This window comes from Coregonus clupeaformis, chromosome 8, assembly GCF_020615455.1.
Source record: "Coregonus clupeaformis isolate EN_2021a chromosome 8, ASM2061545v1, whole genome shotgun sequence".
NCBI lineage: Eukaryota > Metazoa > Chordata > Actinopteri > Salmoniformes > Salmonidae > Coregonus > Coregonus clupeaformis.
This window is the reverse complement of record NC_059199.1, coordinates 12,888,543-12,911,463: the sequence shown is the minus strand read 5'-3', so window position 1 is coordinate 12,911,463 and position 22,921 is coordinate 12,888,543. Positions and strand designations below refer to the sequence as shown.

The 22,921-nt window shown below is 45.7% G+C and overlaps 1 protein-coding gene across 2 annotated transcripts in view; it reads right to left on the bottom strand.

Annotated features, from left to right (window-relative positions):
- Positions 1–7,483: 7,483 nt before the first annotated feature.
- The window catches only part of LOC121571159 (DENN domain-containing protein 4C), a 60,921-nt gene continuing 45,483 nt past the window's right edge, over positions 7,484–22,921 (bottom strand). Inside the window, exons 19-34 of one of the 2 annotated variants that reach the window (XM_041882490.2) lie at positions 19,143–19,287; positions 18,666–18,809; positions 17,594–17,719; positions 17,296–17,427; positions 15,932–17,088; positions 15,426–15,630; positions 15,173–15,267; positions 14,736–14,911; positions 12,863–13,048; positions 11,952–12,123; positions 10,426–10,536; positions 9,997–10,134; positions 9,686–9,803; positions 9,291–9,444; positions 9,090–9,154; positions 7,484–8,895 (exon numbers count right to left, since the gene is read on the bottom strand). In XM_041882490.2, coding sequence (XP_041738424.2) covers positions 8,759–8,895; positions 9,090–9,154; positions 9,291–9,444; positions 9,686–9,803; positions 9,997–10,134; positions 10,426–10,536; positions 11,952–12,123; positions 12,863–13,048; positions 14,736–14,911; positions 15,173–15,267; positions 15,426–15,630; positions 15,932–17,088; positions 17,296–17,427; positions 17,594–17,719; positions 18,666–18,809; positions 19,143–19,287 — 3,261 coding nt within the window. In that variant the 3' untranslated portion in view covers positions 7,484–8,758. The remainder of the gene's footprint in view (positions 8,896–9,089; positions 9,155–9,290; positions 9,445–9,685; positions 9,804–9,996; positions 10,135–10,425; positions 10,537–11,951; positions 12,124–12,862; positions 13,049–14,735; positions 14,912–15,172; positions 15,268–15,425; positions 15,631–15,931; positions 17,089–17,295; positions 17,428–17,593; positions 17,720–18,665; positions 18,810–19,142; positions 19,288–22,921) is intronic. The other variant, XM_041882491.2, reaches the window with a different exon arrangement.

The window sequence follows — 22,921 nt, the reverse complement described above, 5'->3', positions numbered from 1 at the left end:
CCAAAGTAACAAAGCCTACCATCAGTAACACACTACGCCGCCAGGGACTCAAATCCTTCAGTGCCAGACGTGACCCCTGCTTAAGCCAGTACATGTCCAGGCCCGTCTGAAGTTTGCTAGAGTGCATTTGGATGATCCAGAAGAGGATTGGGAGAATGTCATATGGTCAGATGAAACCAAAATAGAACTTTTTGGTAAAAACTCAACTTGTCGTGTTTGGAGGACAAAGAATGCTGAGTTGCATCCAAAGAACCCCATATCTACTGTGAAGCATGGGGGTGGAAACATCATGCTTTGGGGCTGTTTTCCTGCAAAGGGACCAGGACGACTGATCCGTGTAAAGGAAAGAATGAATGGGGCCATGTATCGTGAGATTGAGTGAAAACCTCCTTCCATCAGCAAGGGCATTGAAGATGAAACGTGGCTGGGTCTTTCAGCATGACAATGATCCCAAACACACCGCCCGGGCAACGAAGGAGTGGCTTTGTAAGAAGCATTTCAAGGTCCTGGAGTGGCCTAGCCAGTCTCCAGATCTCAACCCCATAGAAAATCTTTGGAGGGAGTTGAAAGTCCGTGTTGCCCAGCGACAGCCCCAAAACATCACTGCTCTAGAGGAGATTTGCATGGAGGAATGGGCCAAACTACCAGCAACAGTGTGTGAAAACCTTGTGAAGACTTACAGAAAACGTTTGACCTGTGTCATTGCCAACAAAGGGTATATAACAAAGTATTGAGAAACTTTTGTTATTGACCAAATACTTATTTTCCACCATAATTTGCAAATAAATTCATTAAAAATCCTACAATGTGATTTTCTGGAGAAAAAAAATCTCATTTTGTCTGTCATAGTTGACGTGTACCTATGATGAAAATTACAGGCCTCTCTCATCTTTTTAAGTGGGAGAACTTCACAATTGGTGGCTGACTAAATACTTTTTTTCCCCCACTGTAGCTAGGCTACTGCAGTAGGCTATCTATAATGCATAGTGGATATTGAGTTTTCAACACACATATTGACTGATCTCTCCTCAGTTGGTCTTCTCTGTCTAAATCCTTCTATGGACACTCCTGAATTCCCAATGTGGCAGGTACTTCTGAATGGGATGACACTCCCATTATAAACACATAAAAGCTTAGGAGTTGGATGATCACTTCACTACCCAGTCTGCAGGCAAGATTATTGTAATGATGGTCGTTAACTAATGGTTAAATAAAAAATGTAAGTACACATGAATTTGATTGGGGTCGATGTGTCAACCTTACATAAAACAACATTGTGATACTGTATGCCTCGCTCATAACGATATCGACCAATATCGATATTGTATTAAATTATCGATATTGGCGCACACCACTAATTACAACAATTATGTTTGTGTGACCTTCCCACCTGCAGAAGGTAGCGTTGAACCCTGTAGGATCCAGTTGGCCAGATCGCCCTTGTTGAAGTCAACATAACAGTGATGGAGGCGACACTGTGGGTAAGGAGTGGCATCATGGCGGCGGCACTTGTAGCCGTTTTGTTTGGCCAGGAAGAGGTCCCTCCTCTCGACACTCCTCCTCATGCTGCAGTGCTGATGCTGTCTTCGCTCAGGGCCGAGCCCGTTGGTGTCAGTGGTCGTCTGGAGGCAAAGCGGCCTAGCCTGGTACACCACCAGCAGGGGCTCGCTGAGGGAGCTGCCCTTCAGGCAGTAGAGGTTCTGGGTCAGTGCCTCGTGGAGCACTAGGCTCCCACTCTCATCTGTGTAGCGCAGCTGGAAGCCCACCACATCCAGAGGCTTGGAGGAAAACATGAAGGGGGACACGTCAAACACGTTTTAGCCGGGTAGCTGATCCAGGGTCAGGAGCCTCTCCTCCAGGAGGAGACTCACGCTCAGGCCCCCCGGGTCAGGCTGTGTAAAGCCACTGTGACACTGAGGGGGTCGGGGTGGAGGGTCTTGCGGAACAGGACGAGCTCAGCCATCCTGGGGGGACATGTGATGGGTCTGCTTGTTCCAAGGAACATCCAGATAGACAATGTTGATCAATGGAGTTGATTGCATCAAAAGTCGGCCCATAGCACACAATAAACATAGACATGATGTTCCTGGGACAAGACAAGACACGGGCATCAATTAACAACATCACATACATAATTTTCCTGGGACAACTATGGTATACTGTAATGCAGTTGATATTAGTTAACTACAAGCTAACATTTTTTCAGGACTAACAGGAATTTAATTAGCTACAAATCAGAAAACATCTTTCTCAAATTCCATGTGAGGACCGATCAATGTCAGGAAAACATCTTATGTATGGTAACTGTTTCAAGTTAGGCTCCTACCCAGGACACTCTGCCCCAGTGTTCCATCAGAGCTGCCCAAGTCTCGGGCCTCTTGTGTGTCTAGGAGCTGGTAAACCTGTCTCATGTATGGGTGTGGTTTGGCCTGCTGGGCTGCAGACAGCTTACTGATGTGCAACATCTCCAGAAAAGCTTTGCCCAACTCCTTCTTCTCCTCCATGCCACCTTCCAGGTCGTCTGTGAGAAATATGCCCCAGACACAATTCAGCAGGAGAAGGAACAACATGACATGTAGGCATCTCAAACAGGCAGCGGTAGGTTAATGCACCTAATAAGCTGATTTGCATACCACCATAAAACTGTAAAGAAAAACCTTTGATCAAAAAATATTCTCAAACAGGCGCCGGAATGAGCCGATGTGTAATAATCTTATCATATCCCAGAATGATGGGAAATGATAAAGCCTAAATCTCATGCCTTAGAAGGACAGAAAGGCGGGTCGCTCACTAATTGGGTTGTTAGAACTCCATGAGCCATCAGAACTTTGTGAAAGCAATTAGGTATCACACAGACAACCTCTGGAATGGCACACTCCATTTGACAAGCATTGTTATAGTCACGGTCTCTGCAATAGGGGCTGAGTAGAACATTGTTCCCTTGTTCGGTTTTGGAATTAAAAAGCACTCTGAGATTTTCAGTTGCTGCTGATGTAAAAGTATGATCACATGTTTTATACCGTATAATTTTGTTTAAGAGACTGAAATATTTTTTTGCAGCACCATTGATTCCATACGTTGTTCAGATCACCTAATCAGAATATATACTGAACAAAAATATAAACGCAACATGTAAAGTGTTGGTCCCATTTTTCATGAGCTGAAAGCTTATTTCTCTTAAATTTTGTGCACAAATGTGTTTACATCCCTGTTAGTGAGCATTTCTCCTTTGCCAAGATAACCCATCCACCTGACAGGTGTTGCATATCAATATTCTGATTAAACATCATGATCATTACACAGGTGCACCTTGTGCTGGGAACAATAAAAGGCCACTCTAAAATGTGCAGTTTTGTCACACAACACAATGTCACAGATGTCTCAAGTTTTGAGGGAGCGAGCAATTGGCATGCTGTCTACATTAATGTCCAACAGAGCTATTGCCAGAGAATGTATTGTTCATTTCTCTACCATAAGCCCCCTCCAACATTGTTTTAGAGAATTTGGCAGTACATCCAACCGGCCTCACAACCACAGACCATGTGTAACCACGGCAGCCCTGTACCTCCACATCCTGCTTCTTCAACTGTGGCATTATAGTAAGGGTCAACAAGCACTTTACATGCAATGCCTCGATTGTTGTTTTAAATGTTTTAGTTTTACATTGCTCCACAATAGATAACTACTTTAAGAACAAAAGCTGCTCAATTATTATTTTTTTTTTACAATATTAAATAGTTTACAGTTGGGCAGGCGGCCGAGGCCACCCTTAAGCAGTCTAACCAAATCAAATGTTATGAACAGACTACTCAATCAATCAGTTAATGCATTTCCAAAGCAATACACTCATCACTGCTTTTTTCTGTAAATATGTAAAAGTGGCAATAGAGGGGGATAATTCACTAGACTCAGCCTGACAGAAGCTGATCATTACAGGGGAAATCAATAGTTGAAACAATAACAAAGCGGAGTCCCCACCACTGTTTCGGTAAACAGCTGAGGGATGGGGCTGGAGAAATGTAACCACTCTCAAATTCATATACAGAGCCATGAATGCAACGACTGACCATGCATGATAACAAAATTATAGTTTTAACCATGTTTTGAGGCTATATAACTGTTTATTTACATTTACTTTGTTTACAAACATTGGAGTAAAACAAGCTTCTATTTTGGGTTCTGATGGTTGAACTGAGCTCATGAGGCATTAACACGTTATATTCTTTAAGAATCAATGGGAACATATCATTAGTTTTAGAAGTCCAAAAATGTATGTAGCAACTGCTGATTGCCCCTTTAAGGTTAATTCAATTCAAAGATGCAGCTATGCTCCATAGTTTTAGGAATACTCTGACCACAGACAGGCAAACTTGTCCTACATGAAAAAATGATATATGGTAGATACTGAAATAAACGTTTTATGCCAACTCAAACTTCCCAATAGAAGTTGATAAAAGGCTTAATTACCAGCTTGCTAACAAATCACTAAATCTGTTTTCTATTAACTGGCTGATGAAAAATGTATTTGGTGCCACAGTTCTCTGAACAGCAGGGAGGTGGGTGTTGCCAGTGTGGGCAGCAAGTCTATCTGTTACTACTGTGTGTGTGCGTGCGTGCGTGCGTGCGTGCGTGCGTGCGTGCGTGCACTCGTCTATGTGTGTGTGTGGGTCTGCATCAGGAGATAAAGCTGGTTCCACTTATGTCCATCTTACACAAACTGCATGTGCCAATGGGCCTCAGGGAGCAATAAACCGTTTCTCAGGGACTGAACTAGCTAAAGCACTGTTTTTGCAGCATACCCCCTTTTAGATGTATTTTCTATTTTATTAGATTGTAAACTTTAGGATACTGGTAACAGATTTAGCTTTACAGTTTCTAGAAATACATTTTGAAAAGGTAGATCTCATCTTATGTAGAATAGAAGAAGAGTCAGGATTAGACAAAAAATAGTACGGTTGCATATAGGATGTAAAACTTTAAAACACTAAATATATATTTAAAAAATAATAATACTGTACTTTTATTTATATGGGTTTAAATCAGGGGAAGGGTCAAGGAAGAGGAGATGGTGAACAGTAGATTACACAGTGTTTGGTTTGACACAGGTCAAAGGTTATTCCAAAGTTTGGTGGCTTTGGTGTAGTTGGGTGTGTCACTGTGACGAAATATACTGATGGATTCTTACCTTGGAGTGAGACATGATTTAGGTTGCTTTAGACAACACTTAAGTATGTTGATGATACCCCTTTTGCATATATCAGAAACACTCTTCTAGAAGACTATGTTTTTTTGTTTGATCACTATCTGTATGTGCGAACAAGACAATGGTTCAGAAAAAGCTTTCCAAACAGCCCAAGTGTTTTCCCTGCATTGGGCGGCATCTGTTCATAGGTTAGGAGTAGGTTAGCCGACCTGCAAAGCAAGCACTTAAAAAACTGTAGGTGTTATTTTGTACTTTACAGTGCTGATGGCTTTCACACGAAAGACCACGAAAATAAACGTATGGGGGTAGTGAGACAGGAAGTAGGAGAGATAAAGACGTAGATAAACTAGAAAAATAAGCTTTGAAGATGTTTTTCTTGCGGTCATAATCAGATATGCTCAGCTGGTAGAGCACGGCGCTTGTAACGCCAAGGTAGTGGGTTCGATCCCCGGGACCACCCATACACAAAAAATGTATGCACGCATGACTGTAAGTCGCTTTGGATAAAAGCGTCTGCTAAATGGCATATTATATTATTATTATTCTATCTCAGCCCACTTCCTGTATATATTGACAAAGGTCTTGGTCCCAACCACAGTACCCTGGGAGCACTTAGAGGACCCCTACAAATATACCAATAAAGTTTTTATGATCTTGTACATTACTTGATTTACCTTGTACTCATGTATTGGTGTTTTTGCATCTTGTATCATTTATTGGCTATTGCAAAGGGCTATGATGATAATTGCCAATGTGCATTCATGTGTGTGAAGCCAAAAGGAATTGGTTTTACATCTACACTGAACAAAAATATAAACACAACTTGTAAAAGTGTTGGTCCCATGTTTCATGAGCTGAAAAAGCACAAAAAGCTTATTTCTCTCAAATTGTGTGCTCAAATTTGTTTACATCCCTGTTAGTGAGCATTTCTCCTTTGCCATGATAATCCATCCACCGGACAGGTGTGTCATATCAAGAAGCTGATTAAACAGCATGATCATTACACACGTGCACCTTGTGCTGGGGAAAATAAAAGGCCACTAAAATCTTTAGGCTTAGGGCCTGATTAATTTATTTCAATTGACTGATTTCCTTATGAACTGTAACTCAGTAAAATCTTTGAAGTTGTTGCATGCTGCATTTATATTTTTGTTCAGTATATATTTGTATTCTTTTTCTTAAACATAATTGTTAGTATTTTAAAATAATAAATTCTAAAGTTATTTTTCCAGAATTGTGTTGGTGTTTTGGTGGCAAGATGTACTCTCTTAATGCCATGTTGAAGAGTGGGTTAGTAATTTTCTCCAAACCCATGCAGTGACTACTGCAAATAAATCACTAGATGCAGGGTTTGTTTTGAATCAGGTCACAACTCATTCATTGCGGCACAATAGTGTATAGACATTCACATCCATTCCACAGGACGGTCGCGGGTCCATTTAACCATTTTGTATAGAACGGTCTTTTCTGTACAGCCTCTGGCGAGCACATCATCATAAGCTCTTAGCCAACAGGAAACGCTCAAATGTACAATGCCACATATGGTGGAATCACTTCGGTATAAGGAGAAGTTAGTCAAACCCATAACACCATTGTGTGATTGGATTGATACATGTTCTGTAGTCCATATGTTACCATATCATAATAATACATAGTTGGAATTAGGTTTATTTAAGGTTTCCTGTAGGTTTTAGATTCTCATCCCATTGTTTTGGAAAGAAATGGTAAATTAAATGTTCAGCGGTGGTAATTTTTGATGTTTAAACCTTTAAACATGTTGGAACAGAGGATACCGATTGCGGTTAAGTCATGTACTAATCGAAGCAGTGCATTCTGACCAATTAACAGAATATTCACACATCTGTGTATTCACCAATTGTCTTACAACTTGGTGTGTAGAGCCGTTGTAGGAGTTATGATACTTTCTGGAATGTAATTTGGGTCCGTATTCTTAAAGCGTCTTAAGAGTGCTGATCTAGGACCAGCACATCTCTCCTGTTTGAATACACTATACCACGTTGGTTTTAATGAGTCCTTTAAATTCTGTGTAAAGTCTCTTCCACTCTTCATTGTCAAAGTTGATATTCCATTCACAATCAATAGAAAACAAGAGACATGACAAAATGAATTAAGGCAGACCACACTAATATGTAAACCTTAAAAGCTAGCTTGTCCAAAGCAAACAGTATTTGCCTCAACTACAATACTTCATGATGCATTCCAAGGGAGATATACTAATCAATATATTATGGTTTATGATTAAGGAGTAACCCAAGCATGTACACAAGCAGATTTTTAATCACATAAATGCATATTTTACCATAATCGTTTTAACTGTACTGTATGTTGCAGTTAAAAATGAAATCGTTAAAAACATTACACAATGGACTGACTGACTGGTCACTACTCCTGCGGTACCACAGTAACTCACCATGGTTTATTTTCCTGTGAGAGAACAGCTCGTGTCTTGCTTAAGGCATGGAGCGATGGAGGGAGAAGGAAAGAGCTGCACTTCAGTGGTTTGGCATCTCAGTTCCCTTCCAATTCACGCTTACGTTTGATGTCTAGCCCCAAAATGTCTGGAACATTCAAGGTTTTTGATTATGCTATCTCTCTGCTATTGGGATGTCAATATATCATATTGTTCTTGCTTTTGTTTTAAGACACAAGTGCAGGGTTCTGGAATGTTCTCGAACTGATCTTGACTGACTGTCTGCGGTGGCCTCAATCCACCCTCATCCAACACTTATTTACACACAAACAAGAGAAACATACTTCTCAAAAATAAATTGCATCGAGAGACAAACACCCACAATGACAATAACATTAGTTGTTAAGACTGAATCTGGAGAAATCATCAAGGCATCAATATTCTTCCTCGTTTTGAAAAAAAGGCAATCCCGGTTTTCAAATTTCCCCCATGTACAAAAATATATAAAAAAAGACAACCAATGGATTGGTAAAACGACAGTTTCTAAAAGTGCACATCAATAACAGGATGACCAGTATTCTGTACATGGGTGAATGGCCTCCTAGGTTACTACAAGGTGGTTCTAGAATCAGGGGTGTAGAGGTCACCCTGGGGCTACAGGGCAGTAGGACAGAGCTGGAGCAAGACCACTCAGGACTGGGCAGTGAGACACACACACAATCGATCGCAAAAGGCCTTCATTCTCTCTACACCATCAATAAAGAAACACACCATTTCATAAAGAACAAGTCTGTCTCCCTCTTCCTCACCCTCCAGAATATTCACATAAATAACTATTTGAGTTACAAGCGGCCCGCGGGAAAAGCTGCGAGAGGCAGGAGAAAAAACATCAACAAAAGGGCCTTTCGGGCAAAGGGATAAATAAGTACCATCTTTGGGCGATATGAGGGTGTAAAAATGATCTGTCCAAGATTCTCCCTTACACCCTGACCCACCACTACCCATCAAGTTTCTTCCCCCCTTTCTCTGTCTGCTCTCTCTCTCTGCTTCTCTCCACAGTGTGGAGTGAGGGCCACAGGTGGAGCGTTTCTCAGACCGTCCAGCAGAGGGCAGCAGTGGCAAGATTAGATGACTGGAGCTCCGAAGCACTTGAGGCACCACTGGACGTTGCTGTTGGGTGGCCGGTCGATCTTGTGCAGGGCCTTAAGCTGCTCTGGGCTCAGTTTATCAAAGGCCTGGCAGTATTCACGGTCAAAGGCCTCTGTTGGAAACACAGGAGGGAAGAATATAGAATCAGAACATGATAGAAACATGGAAATAGAATTTGAAGGTTTTTTATACAAATAGCTTAGTGGTAACTATAGCCATCTCAACAAGGCATTGGTTGACTGGAATTACCCAAATCCAAGTCTTGGTTTAAAGAGAGTCATTGGGTCATGAAGACAGTTCACTCACCGACGTCAATGTTCTCCCTTCCCAATGCCACAAGCGCCAGGAAGAGGATCTCCCTATAGATACCCCTGATAAGAGACAGATCGATTGATTAATGAAAAGACCAAAACAGTACAGACAGACACCAACAGAGAACATGGACAAATGCAATGCTTTCAGCTCACAAAACGGATCACCCAAAAACATAAGCTTCAGAGGACAGACCTTTGGCGTTTGACCTCTGGGTGCCTCTTGACCTCTCGGAGGAGCAGGTTGATGGGGCCGTATACGTCGTTGGTCTGGATGCTGCGGACGATGCTGTTGAGGAGGGTCCGTGTCTCCTGGTGGTCCGTGGGGGCCAGGGTACCCTTCTTCTCCACTGGGGAACAACAGATAGTTCATTACTCATTACATTCACTATTCAATACATTAGAATAATGTGTGCCATGGGTATGGATCTTTTTAATAGCAGACATCTCAAAGTACTTTCCATTAACGAATATGGCCCAAAATACATTACACACACACACACACAGAGACCCAGAGAGACAGAGAGACAATGCAGTGTTCTGAGGATGATTGCTTGATCAGACATGTGTGCACCGCGTGTGTGTACTCACGCAGGGTCCTCCAGCTCTGGTAGAGGGGATCGCCAGGCTCCTGGTGCAGGTTGATGTTGTCCCACAGCAGCTGCACATACACCTGTTTACTGTCCTGGGACAGGGAGGTCTGTGGGAGCTGTATGAAGAATACAGACAAACATATTCTGTTGCCCTACTTTAACAGTGCTCTGGCGTGATCATAACTAGAGAGAGCAATGTTCGTAAACTGCGTGTGATTATCTGTGTCAGATTGACCTGTAGTCTATTGTTGCAGTACTTTCAGGTGAACAGGAGTAGTCTGTGTGTGTGTTCCCTGCATGGCCATGTACCTGTACGCCATTGTTGCAGTGTTCTGAGGTGAGGATGAGGCCAGGCAAGTAGCTGGGAAGGTCCAGGCGACAGAAATAAAACACCAGGTTCCAGAAGATGATGGGGTGCTGACTCAGGAACGTATGGGTGTAGATCACCTGATTGCGAATTAAACAGTGCTCAAAAAGGGGTACTGCAGCTTATTGTTAACATCTGTAAAGTCACTAGGATGATGGAAACAGCAAAAGTAAGTTTGAAAAATGACAATTTCATCTGCTAAATGACTTCAATGGAAATGGGCCACATACAATAGCTACATCTTGACAGTATTGCCACATACAATAAGTCATATTATATGTGACAATCTATGGGTTCTATTTTGCTGTCCTGTCTAGTCGAAATGTTGCTTCTTTCTGAACATATTCTTAGATCTGTTAAATGTGCGTTACCTGGTCTCCCTCGTTCTCCAGTAGGGTCTCCAGTTCTTTGCGGAGGACCAGGGGACTGAGGTAGGGCACAGACACTGGCATGGGGTTGGGACGCTTCTGTCCCAGGCCATCCTGATACACATACACACACACACACACACACAGGGCTTTAAGCAGTTGCGTAACTCCTTCTGACCATCCACACAATAACTTTTGTTGGAAGGTGAACCTTCGCCCCTGTCCGAGGTCCTGAGCGCTCTGGAGCATGTTTTCATCAAGGATCTCTCTGTACTTTGCTCCGTTCATCTTTCCATTCGATCCTGACTAGTCTCCCTGTCACTGAAAAACATCCCCACAGCATGATGCTGCCACCACCATGCTTCACCGTAGGGATGGTGCCAGGATTCCTCCAGACGTGACACTTGGTATTCAGGCCAAAGAGTTCAATCTTGGTTTCATCAGACCAGATAATCTCGTTTCTCATGGTCCTTTAGGTGCCTTTTGACAAACTCCAAGCGGGCTGTTGTGCCTTTTACTGAGGAGTGGCTTCCGTCTGGCCACTCTACCATAAAGGCCTGATTGGTGGAGTGCTGCAGAGATGGTTGTCCTTCTGGAAGGTTCTCCCATTTCCACAGGAACTCTTGAGCTCTGTCAGAGTGACCATCAGATTCTTGGTCACCTTCCTGACCAAGGCCCATCTCCCCCGATTGCTCAGTTTGGCCGGGCAGCCAGCTCTAGGAAGAATCTTGGTGGTTCCAAACTTCTTCCATTTAAGAATGATGGAGGCCACTGTGTTCTTGGGGACCTTCAATGCTGCAGAAATGTTTTGGTACCCTTCTCCAGATCTGTGCCTCGACCCAATCATGTCTCAAAGCTCTACATACAATTCCGTTGACCTCATGGCTTGGTTTTTGCTCTGACATGCACTGTCAACTGTGGGACCTTATATAGACAGGTGTGTGCCTTTCCAAATCACGTCCAATCAATTGAACTTACCACAGGTGGAGTCCAATCAAGTTGTAGAAACATCAAGGATGATCAATGGAAACAGGAAGCACCTAAGCTCAATTTTGAGTCTCATAGCAAAGGGTCTGAATAATTATGTAAATAAGGTATTTCTGTTTTTTGAATCTATTAGCTAAAATTTCTAAAAACCTGTTTTCGCTTTGCCATTATGAGGTATTATGTGTAGATTGTTGAGATTTGTTTCTCTCCATTTAATCAATTTTACAATAAGGCTTTAACATAACAAAATGTGGAAAAAGTCAAGGGGTCTGAATACTTTCTGAATGTACTGTAAATGCATGGCCAGTGTGCATGCTGCACTTCTAGAGTACCGGTAAATTACATTTCAATGAAAGTCCACATATAGAAATAGTCATTTTCGATTCATAAGATGAATTTCAATTAATACCCTGAATTGACTTAACTGAAACGTAATTGACTCAAGCCCTGGTGCGCTGTAAGTGGTAAGGATTGCGAGGACATTACTGGGACATTGTGAGGACATTATTGGTACATTATGAAAACATTCTAAGGACACTCACCACCTCTGTCAGGCTGCAGGGCAGGCTGGTGGTGGACACGCTGTGTTCGGGTTGTCTCTGGACAGAGACCAGGCTCTGTAGAGGCCCGCCCACGCTGTTACTGCGCGTCAGAGACGTCCCCCGCTGTTCCAGCAGGCCCAGAGGGTCCGACTGAGCCGGTTCCGGTACCAAACTGACAAACGTACAGAGGTGAGGGCAAATACAGAAACATAGGAACTTTAACAGCAGAAACATTTACAGCAAGAGTGAGTCAAGTCGTCAGCTTGTGATGTTTTGGCTCTGACAGTTCAATTTACAGGAGGAAGAAGTTAGCATCATTAGGGTGATGGCCCTTATAATAGTATCAAATATATTTATAACCCAAGATAGTTCATGTGTGTCTTTTCAATGGGAGCAAATGAAGCATAGTGGGCAGAACAAGAAAAGTGGGCAGAGCCAAGCACAAGCTAGATACTATTGGCGCATTCTAACATGCATTTGAATATTTCCGTTAGGGTTCATCTTCTCTGTGAAGTGAACAACGCCATTTTTTGGAAACTTTGGCAAAGGGTCACGTCTACAAAACGTAATGCACTCTGTTCGTAACAGATTCTAGTTTTGGGAGGAGAAAACTGTATTGAGATCGGGCTTCAGATCGGGCTATTGAAATCTGCAGAATGTAAGCCCAGTTCCATCTAGCTCGATACTTCCCCACTGCCGGCCACTGGGCTTCCTCTCCTCACCAGATTTATACATCCGGTGAAACATCTGGCTCCTTGTTCTATCTGTGTTAGTATCGTCACTAAGTCATTCACGCTAAACTGTATTAACCCTTTAATTTTCTGAATACAAGACACCAAATCAGATGAAGAATGAAAAGTGATATGATGGTTAAATAATATTTTTTGAGTCAGGCATTTCTGTGAACAGACCTCTTGTGAGTGGCGGTTTGGCTGGCCGGGGCCTCCCCTGGGTCCTCAGAGGAGGATTCTGGGAAGCTGATGAGATCCGGGCGCGGGGTGTCTGCTGCACCCCCCACCTTGTGCTCGGTGGAGCCCGTAGTTGTGGGTTGGTCGCTGTGGATACTGTCTCCTGATGCACTGGGCTTCAGGTAGAACCTGGAGAGGAGATCAATACTATGAAACAGAATAGAGCATACACAACTATCCAGCCACATACACAACTATCCAGCCACATACACAACCATCCAGCCACATACACAACCATCCAGCCACATACACAACCATCCAGCCACATACACAACCATCCAGCCACATACACAACCATCCAGCCACATACACAACCATCCAGCCACATACACAACCATCCAGCCACATACACAACCATCCAGCCACATACACAACCATCCAGCCACATACACAACCATCCAGCCACATACACAACCATCCAGCCACATACACAACCATCCAGCCACATACACAACTATCCAGCCACATACACAACCATCCAGCCACATACACAACTATCCAGCCACATACACAACTATCCAGCCACATACACAACTATCCAGCCACATACACAACTATCCAGCCACATACACAACTATCCAGCCACATACACAACTATCCAGCCACATACACAACTATCCAGCCACATACACAACTATCCAGCCATATACAGTGCTGTGAAAAAGTATTTGCCCCCTTTCTAATTGTCTCTATTTTTGCATATTTTTAATACTGAATGTTATCAGATCTTCAACCAAAACCTAATATTATATAAAGGGAACAAATAACAACAATTACATACTTATTACATTTATTTCATAAACAAAGTTATGCAACACCCAATGCCCCTGTGTGAAAAAGTAATTGCCCCCTTACACTCAATAACTGGTTGTGCCACCTTTAGCTGCAATGACTCCAACCAAACACTTCCTGTAGTTGTTGATCAGTCTCTATCGTTGCTGTGGAGGAATTTTGGCCCACTCTTCCATGCAGAACTGCTTTAACTCAGCAACATTTGGGAGTTTTTAAGCATGAACTACTAGTTTCAAGTCCTGCCACAACATCTCAATTGGGATTAGGTCTGGTCTTTGACTAGGCCATTCCAAAATTTCAAATTGGTTGCTTTTTAGCCATTTTCATGTAGACTGGATTGTGTGTTTTGGATCATTGTCTTGCTGCATGACCCAGCAGCGCTTCAGCTCACAGACAGATGGCCAGACATTGTCCTATAGAATTCTCTGAAACAGAGCAGAATTCATGGTACCTTCTATAAAGGTAAGTCGTCCAGGTCCTGAGGCAGCAAAGCATCCCCAAACCATCACACTACCACCACCATGCTTGACCGTTGGTATAAGGTTCTTACTGTGGAATGCAGTGTTTGATTTGCACCAGGCAAAATGGGAACCATGTGGTCCAAATGTTTCAACAATTAAGTACCTTACTGTGATTGTTTTAAATTAAAATGGTTAAAAAGAAACAAAAATAGTGTCTTAGCAAAGAGTAAGAATTTTGCTAGGCCTGTCTAGGAGTGGTCTGAGTGGGAAACTGAAAACTAGCTGTTATCGGCAGAGAGGTTTGGAACTCTTTCTTATTGGGCTATTAACTAATTTACCGCCTGGTGATGTCACCAAGCAGGCCAAAACTCCATCCCACCAAAACAGGCAGAAATGTCAGTCTTTTCAAACAGCTCTTACAATTAAAAGGGCATTATCATTATTTTCAGTATTATTCCAACCTCATAGTGGGCCTTTACAACAGGAAAAATTATTCATCCTATTTATTTAAATATACTATTAAATGGATCTATTCAATGATCGACAAATCCACAGACACCCACCCTGCGTTTGTGCGCAGGTCGTGGAACTCGACGTGGAGCAGGGGCAGGAAGGAGGTGCGGCAGAAGGGACAGGTGGTGTTGAGGTTAGAGTCGTCTGCCGTCCAGCCCGCCATGATCTCCTCGTCGTACACCAGACACTCACACGACCGACACTGAGAGCAACTGGACATCAGCACCTAGGGACACGCGGACACACACACACACACACGCAGAAGCATTACAGATGCACCTGGCATAGGCTACTTGAGGCTCCCTGGCTAGATAACAACAGCAAACTCCTGTTACGGATAGCAAGATGTCACAGTCCATAATGAGTCTATAGCTCCTATGTATGTACTGTCAGGTTATTAAAGCATTTGTACTCAGTCTTTGACTGGGTCTTTGTGAGACAGTATATTGAGTAGTGTAGCCAGTAATTGTGAGTATGATATTCTCACCTCTATGGCACAGTTCTGGTAGATACTAGAGGAGCTGGCGTGGTGGGAGCCTTGATCAGAGTCTGGACCTCTCCCTGGCCTTCCTGGAGCCACTTCTTCACACACACACACAGAGTATACAGTCACACACTTCTACACTCAGTTTTCAACCATACACCCGTCCACATCTTTTTACTGTGTTTGACTGCGTACATGGGTAACGCTGTGACTGTGGGCACGTACACGGGCGTGTGCGCGTGTGTGTGTGTCTTACGTGTGGAGTGAGGTCTTCTCCCTGTGTCACTGCTGCTACTGCTGCTGGCCAGGCTGGTGCTGCTCTGTGTCAGTCCGTTGGACACCAGGCCTTGGGTTGGCCCTCTGTGGGTGGGACTGTCTCCTCCTCCACCCCCTGACAGCATGGACTCATCCAGCCCGGCAGGGAAACTATCCCTATCCCTGTAGCCCGGGGCAAGCTCATCCTGCGGAGAGGGGGGAAATAAGAAAAAATGTAAACTTCTAAACCTATTGTGAATCTTCATATTACTCCCATGTACAACACTGAATGCATTCTGCAATTTGATTTGCGAGGTGAAACTGAAATGAGAAGCTCTGCTTGTATAGTGAAAGTCTTACATTATTTGTCTGTATATAATGGTGTTTGACAGTATGGTATCTATATCATCCGGCTGTTGCAGGTTATTATTGTGTAATTAATTACCATTTTACTGTTATTTCTTAGTTCATCTATGTATGTATGTTCTGCAGTCCACCCCCGCTCACCTCGTCGTCGGAGTAGGAGTAGGCGGAGGCCACGGCCCCCCACACCTTGCTGGCCAGGTTCCCGGCCTGCTTCATGCCCGACTTTAACACGTCCATCTTGGGACCAGAGAGCAGGGCATCCATCTTCATGCCTGAGATGGAGTTGATGACCGAGCCCAGCGAGCCGCTCTGCGATGACCTCACCAGCGCCGTCAGCGACGACCTCGGGCTGGCTACAACGCCGCTGGAAGAGGCGGGGCTCCTGGTGGCCTTAACGGCAAAGGTCTTGGAGCGAGTGACGGCAGCAGGGCTGCGTTTGGGCGTTGAGTCCCCGCTTGACCCCCCTGGATGTTTGACGGGGGGCACAGGGAGGCTGGACCTCCGTTCTATAGGTTGCTTAACTGGGGAAGTGTCCGGGGAAGAGTCCCCTCCCTGGAACCCCTGTTGGAGCTCCATGCTGGAGGACTTGGGGCCCAGTGGGCTTCGCAGGCTCATGTACATCTCAATCTCGTCTGCCAGGTTTCGGGACACCATGGTGGGCAGAGAGTGCGGCAGCTCCTGGCTGGTTACGGAGGCCAACTCTTCGTGCTCTGAGACCAGCAGGGAGAGGGGATCAGCCCCCATCTCCACCTCCTTCATCTCCAGGGTTGGCAGAGAGCTAGCACCCCTCCCCCCTGAATCTCCTTCCTCTTCTTCCTCCTCCTCCAACTTCAGTCCCATCTCACCCTCCCCTGAAGCCTCCTCCCCATCCATTCTCTTCTCCTCTTTCCCTAGCCCCTCCTCCAGTGGGGTTGGGTCCATTACAGGCCCCTCCTCTGACAGTTTCCTCAGCATCGGACCACGCCCCTCCTCAGACTCCAACTCCTTAAAAAAGGCCTTGGATGGCGGATTTGTAGGCGGGGGGGTGGTGCCACACCCAGAAAGGGCAGCGGCGAGGATTCGGGCATCGGCACCCATGTGTCTCGCGATGTGGTCCACGCCATGTTTCTCCATCAGCATGCCGGCACGACTCTCGGCGCTGAAGCTGCAGCTGCGCTCCGAGAAGGCCTTCTGGCGCTGGCCCTGCCCCTGGACCGCAGACCCCACCTCCCCGGAGCCACCCGGGGCTGCAGACTCACTCTCCTCCGGCAGAGAGACGTCCTCGCTCTGGCTGTGCAGAGAGAACAGCTTTCCTGGGGCTGGTGGTAGAGATGAACACAGAAGCATGCCTTCAATTCTGGGGGACGTTTTCTGTCCGGAAGTTTCCCCAAATAACTATAACATTTGACATAATGTCCCGCCCCCCAGAGTTCAGTGATATTGCAGACATGTTACCCTTAATATCAAATGTGTCAACCTCAGATTGAGATTAGGTTTATAGGTTTGAGTCTGCTCCTGTCACTTACCGGTGTCCCCTCTCTTCATGGCGGTATCGAAGCTCCCTCCTGTGGACAGCTTGACAATGCTGGGGACATGTGGGAGGGCTTCAACAGGGCTGGGGGGCTCCGCTACAACCACTACACTGTCCACCGAGCCAGCTATGTCCCCACATGAAGAGACATGATCCCAAATCAATTGAAGAACGTTTTTTTAAATTAATTTTTGCTAATAGAAAATCCTGAATAAAAATGCATGCTCAACCAGCAGATGAGCTCTTCTATATTAGACTGGAGTTTATATTCTGGAGATGCCGGTGTTGGTTACCGTTGTGCTGTGCTTTGGGCTTGCTGCAGTGATCCACATCGATGAGAGGGGCTGCTGATTGAGCCAAATCCACTAGCTCCTGATGCAACTCATCTTTAGAGCCGTAGCCCTGGTCAGACTGACCTCCTGTGGGACACAAACATATTGTTTTCATCTACCCAGTCCGTTCAGATCTGTGAATATCTAAGGGGTTGGGGGCTAGCAGCTAGGGGATATGGGCTAGGAGCTAGGGGATATGGGCTAGCAGCTAGGGGCTAGCAGCTAGGGGATAGGAGCGAGCAGGTAGGGGATAGGGGCTAGCAGCTAGGGGATAGGGGCGAGCAGCTAGGGGATCGGGGCGAGCAGCTAGGGGATCGGGGCGAGCAGCTAGGGGATAGGGGCTAGCAGCTAGGGGATAAGGGCGAGCAGCTAGGGGATAGGGGCGAGCAGCTAGGGGATAGGGGCGAGCAGCTAGGGGATAGGGGCGAGCAGCTAGGGGATAGGGGCGAGCAGCTAGGGGATAGGGGCTAAGGTAAGGGGGGGTAGAAGGATTACTTTATCCTATCCCAGGTATTCCTTAAAGAGGTGGGGTTTCAAGTAGCAGCTAGGGGATAGGGGCTAGCTGCTAGGGGCTAGGAGCTAGGGGATAGCAGCTAGGGGCTAGGAGCTAGGGGATAGGGACTAGCAGCTAGGGGATAGGAGCTAGGAGATAGGGACTAGCAGCTAGGAGATAGGGACTAGCAGCTAGGGGATAGGGGCTAGGAGCTAGGGGCTAGGAGCTAGGGGATAGGGGCTAGCAGCTAGGGGATAGGAGCTAGGGGATAGGGACTAGCAGCTAGGGGATAGGGGCTAGGAGCTACGGGATAGGGGCTAGGGGCTAGGGGCTAGGGGCTAGGGGCTAGGGGCTAGGGGCTAGGGCGTAGGGGCTAGGCAAAGTTGTTTGAGGGGCCTGGTCCAGTGTCTCCAGGCTGCAGTCTACCCGTGCTGCTGCAGTCTACCCGTGCTGCTGCAGTCTACCCGTGCTGCTGCAGTCTACCCGTGCTGCTGCAGTCTACCCGTGCTGCTGCAGTCTACCCGTGCTGCTGCAGTCTACCTGTGCTGTAGTGGTTGTCCGTGGCGTCTCCTATGATGAGGCTGCGTGCGAACAGTATGTGATCATCTCCATTCACCTCACTGGAGGGGTCTGCACTCCCGTGGCTCAGCCGGTCGCCGCTCACCAAGCCGCTCACCGACACCACTACAGAGAGAGAACAAGCCTACATCACTTCCTGTGTCCCAGATCATAGTTTTAGGTGAGTAAGCTAAAAAAGGGAGCTACTGCCCTTTACCATTTAGTAGTTATGCAAAGAAACAAAGCAAGTAGCCCTGTACCGTATAATATACTGTATTATTGTGAATTGAGTTTATTGTCCTACAATCAAGCACAGATTCATTATATTGCAAAGTTAAAATTGATTTTTTAAATGTAGAAAGAAATATGCATTTGGTGCAAAAACTGCGGTGATTCCACTCCAACCTAAGTGATTGACACTCAACCATTCTCTGTCTCTGTAGTGTTCTGACACCTCACCTGTCGTGATGGTGGGTCCTTTCGTGGCAGGCGTCTGGTGGAGTGCCTGTTTGAATTGGGCCACGGTGCGCACTACGTTGCGAACCTTGGCCCACATGAAGAGACCGCTGCGGTTCCGACTTGGCCAGGGGCCTTCCAGAACAGCCTGGAGTAAAGAGTGGATAGCAGGTTAACGTGGACCTGCTTTGGATATAGGTATTTGTATGAGCTAGTTTAAGTGCCCTAACCCTCCCTACCCCTACGCCCTAATCCTAAATGTTTGCAGATATAAGGTCAAATCAAATCAAGTTTTATTGGTCACCTACACGTGTTTAGCAGATGTTATTGCGGGTGTAGCGAAATGCTTGTGTGTCTAGCTCCAACAGTGCAGTAATATCTAACAAGTAATATCTCACAATTTCACAACATATGCCCAATACACACAAATCTAAGTAAAGCAACGGAATTAAGAATACATAAATATATGGACGAGCAATGTCCATTCAGTGAAAATGGTGCCGACAGAGAGGGCTGCCTTGCGTCTAGCCCTTAGGAAACGTTGCAGTATTTAGTTTTTTGATGTATTATTTGTTAAGTTATTAGCCCCCAAAAATTGTTTGTTTGTGTTATTACATACAGCCGGGAAGAACTATTGGATATCAGAGCGGCAGTAACTCACCAGCATTACGACCAGGAATACGACTTTCCCGAAGCGGATCCATTGTTTGCACCCCCCAGGTCAATTGAACTGATTCCAGAGGCCGACCCAAAACAACGCAGGCGGAGGAGAGGTACTCGGAGCGGCCTTCTAGTCCAACTTAGGAGGCGTGCACACCACCCACCACTTCCGATTATATTACTCGCTAATGTTCAGTCTCTGGATAATAAAGTTGACGAGCTCAGGGTGAGAGTTTCTTTCCAGAGAGACATCAGGGATTGTAACATACTCTGTTTCACGGAAACATGGCTCTCTCGGGATATACTGTCCAAGTCGTTCCAGCCAGTTGGATTCTCAGTTCATCGCGCACACAGGAATAAATATCTCTCTGGGAAGCAGAAGGGCGGAGGTGTATGTTTTATGATTAACGACTCATGGTGTAATTGTGATAACGTACAGGAACTCAAGTCCTTTTGTTCACCCGACCTAGAATACCTCACAATCAAATGCCGACCATATTATCTCCCAAAATAATTTTCTTCGGTTATAGTCACAGCCGTGTATATCCCCCCTCAAGCAGATACCACGACAGCCCTCAAAGAACTTCACTGGACTTTATGCAAACTGGAAACCACATATCCTGAGGCTGCATTTATTGTAGCTGGAGATTTTAACAAAGCAAATTTGAGGAAAAGGCTGCCGAAGTTCTATTAACATATCGACTGTAGTACTTGTGCTGCTAAAACACACGACCACTGCTACTCCAACTTCCGGGATGCCTACAAGGCCCTGCCCCGCCCTCCTTTCGGCAAATCTGACCACTACTCTATTTTGCTCCTCAACTCAAACAGGAAGTACCCGTGCTAAGGACTATTCAACGCTGGTCTGACCAATCGGAATCCACACTTCAAGATTGTTTTGATCACGCGTACTGGGATATGTTCCAGGTAGCTTCAGAGAATAATATTGACGGATATACTGATACGGTGACGGAGTTTATCAGGAAGTGTATAGGAGATGTTGTACCCACTGTGACTATTAAAACCTACCCTAACCAGAAACCGTGGCTAGATGGGCAGCATTCACGCAAAACTGAAAGCGCGAACCCCGGGAATTAACCACGGTAAAGTGACTGGGAATATGCAGAATACAAACAGTGTAGTTATTCCCTCCGCAAGGCAATCAAACAGGCAAAATGTCAGTATAGGGACAACGTGGAGTCGCAATTCAATGGCTCAGACACGAGACGTATGTGGCAGGGTCTACAGACAATCACGTACTACAAAAGGGAAACCAGCCATGTCGCGGACACTGACTTCTTGCTTCCGAACAAGCTAAAACACCTTCTTCGCCCGCTTTGAGGATAATACAATGCCACCAGCAGGCTGGTATGTTTATGGACATATTCAATCTCTCCCTATCCCAGTCTGCTGTCCCCACATGCTTCAAGATGGCCACCATTGCCCCTGTACCCAAGAAAGCAAAGGTAACTGAACTAAATGACTATCGCCCCGTAGCACTCACTACTGTCATTATGAAGTGCTTTGAGAGACTAGTGAAGGATCATATCATCTCTACCTTACCTGCCACCCTAGACCCACTTCAAATTTGCTTACCACCCCAATAGATCCACAGACGATGCAATTGCCATCACACTGCCCTATCCCATCTGGACAAGAGCAATACCTATGTAAGAATGTTGTTCATTGACTATAGCTCAGCATTCAACACCATAGTACCCTCCAAGCTCATCATTAAGCTTGAGGCCCTGGGTCTGAACCCCGCCCTATGCAACTGGGTCGGGAAGCCGGTCAGGATCTCAGTGACTTTGAAGGAGTGGTCTCAAAGGAGCATAGGGGGTTTAAAGGGTGTGTATATATAAAAAAAACTCAGCAAAAAAAGAAACGTCCCCTTTTCAGGACCCTGTCTTTCAAAGATAATTCGTAAAAAAAAACAGATCTTCATTGTAAAGGGTTTAAACACTGTTTCCCATGCTTGTTCAATGAACCATAAACAATTAATGCACCCGTGGAACGGTCGTTAAGACACTAACAGCTTACAGACGGTAGGCAATTAAGGTCACAGTTGTGAAAACTTAGGACACTAAAGAGGCCTTTCTACTGACTATGAAACCCCCCCCAAAGAAGAGGCCCAGGGTCCCTGCTCATCTGCGTGAACGTGCCTTAGGCATGCTGCAAGGAGGCATGAGGACTGCAGATGTGGCCAGGTGTCCATACCTTGAGACGCCTAAGACAGCGCTACAGGGAGACAGGACGGACAGCTGATCATCCTTGCAGTGGCAGACTACGTGTAACAACACCTGCACAGGATCAGTACATCCGAACTTCACACCTGCGGGACAGGTACAGGATGGCAACAACTGCCCAAGTTACACCAGGAATGACAATCCCTCCATCAGTGCTCAGACTGTCCGCAATACGCTGAGAGAGGCTGGACTGAGGGCTTGTAGGACATCAGACATCACCGGCAACAACGTCGCCTATGGGCACAAACCCACCGTCGCTGGACCAGACAGGACTGGCAAAAAGGGCACTTCACTGACGAGTCGCAGTTTTGTCTCACCAGGGGTGATGGTCGGATTCGCGTTTATCGTCGAAGGAATGAGCGTTACACCGAGGCCTGTACTCTGGAGCGGGATCGATTTGGAGGGGGAGGGTCCGTCATGGTCTGGGGCGGTGTGTCACAGCATCATTGGACTGAGCTTGTTGTCATTGCAGGCAATCTCAACGCTGTGCGTTACAGGAAAGACATCCTCCTGCCTCATGTGGTACCCTTCCTGCAGGCTCATCCTGACATGACCCTCCAGCATGACAATGCCACCAGCCATACTGCTCGTTCTGTGCGTGATTTCCTGCAAGACAGGAATGTCAGTGTTCTGCCATGGCCAGCGAAGAGCCCGGATCTCAATCCCATTGAGCACGTCTGGGACCTGTTGGATCGGAGGGTGCGGGCTAGGGCCATTCCCCACCGAAATGTCCGGGAACTTGCAGGTGCCTTAGTGGAAGAGTGGGGTAACATCTCACAGCAAGAACTGGCAAATCTGGTGCAGTCCATGAGGAGGAGATGCACTGCAGTACTTAATGCAGCTGGTGGCCACACCAGATACTGACTGTTACCCCCC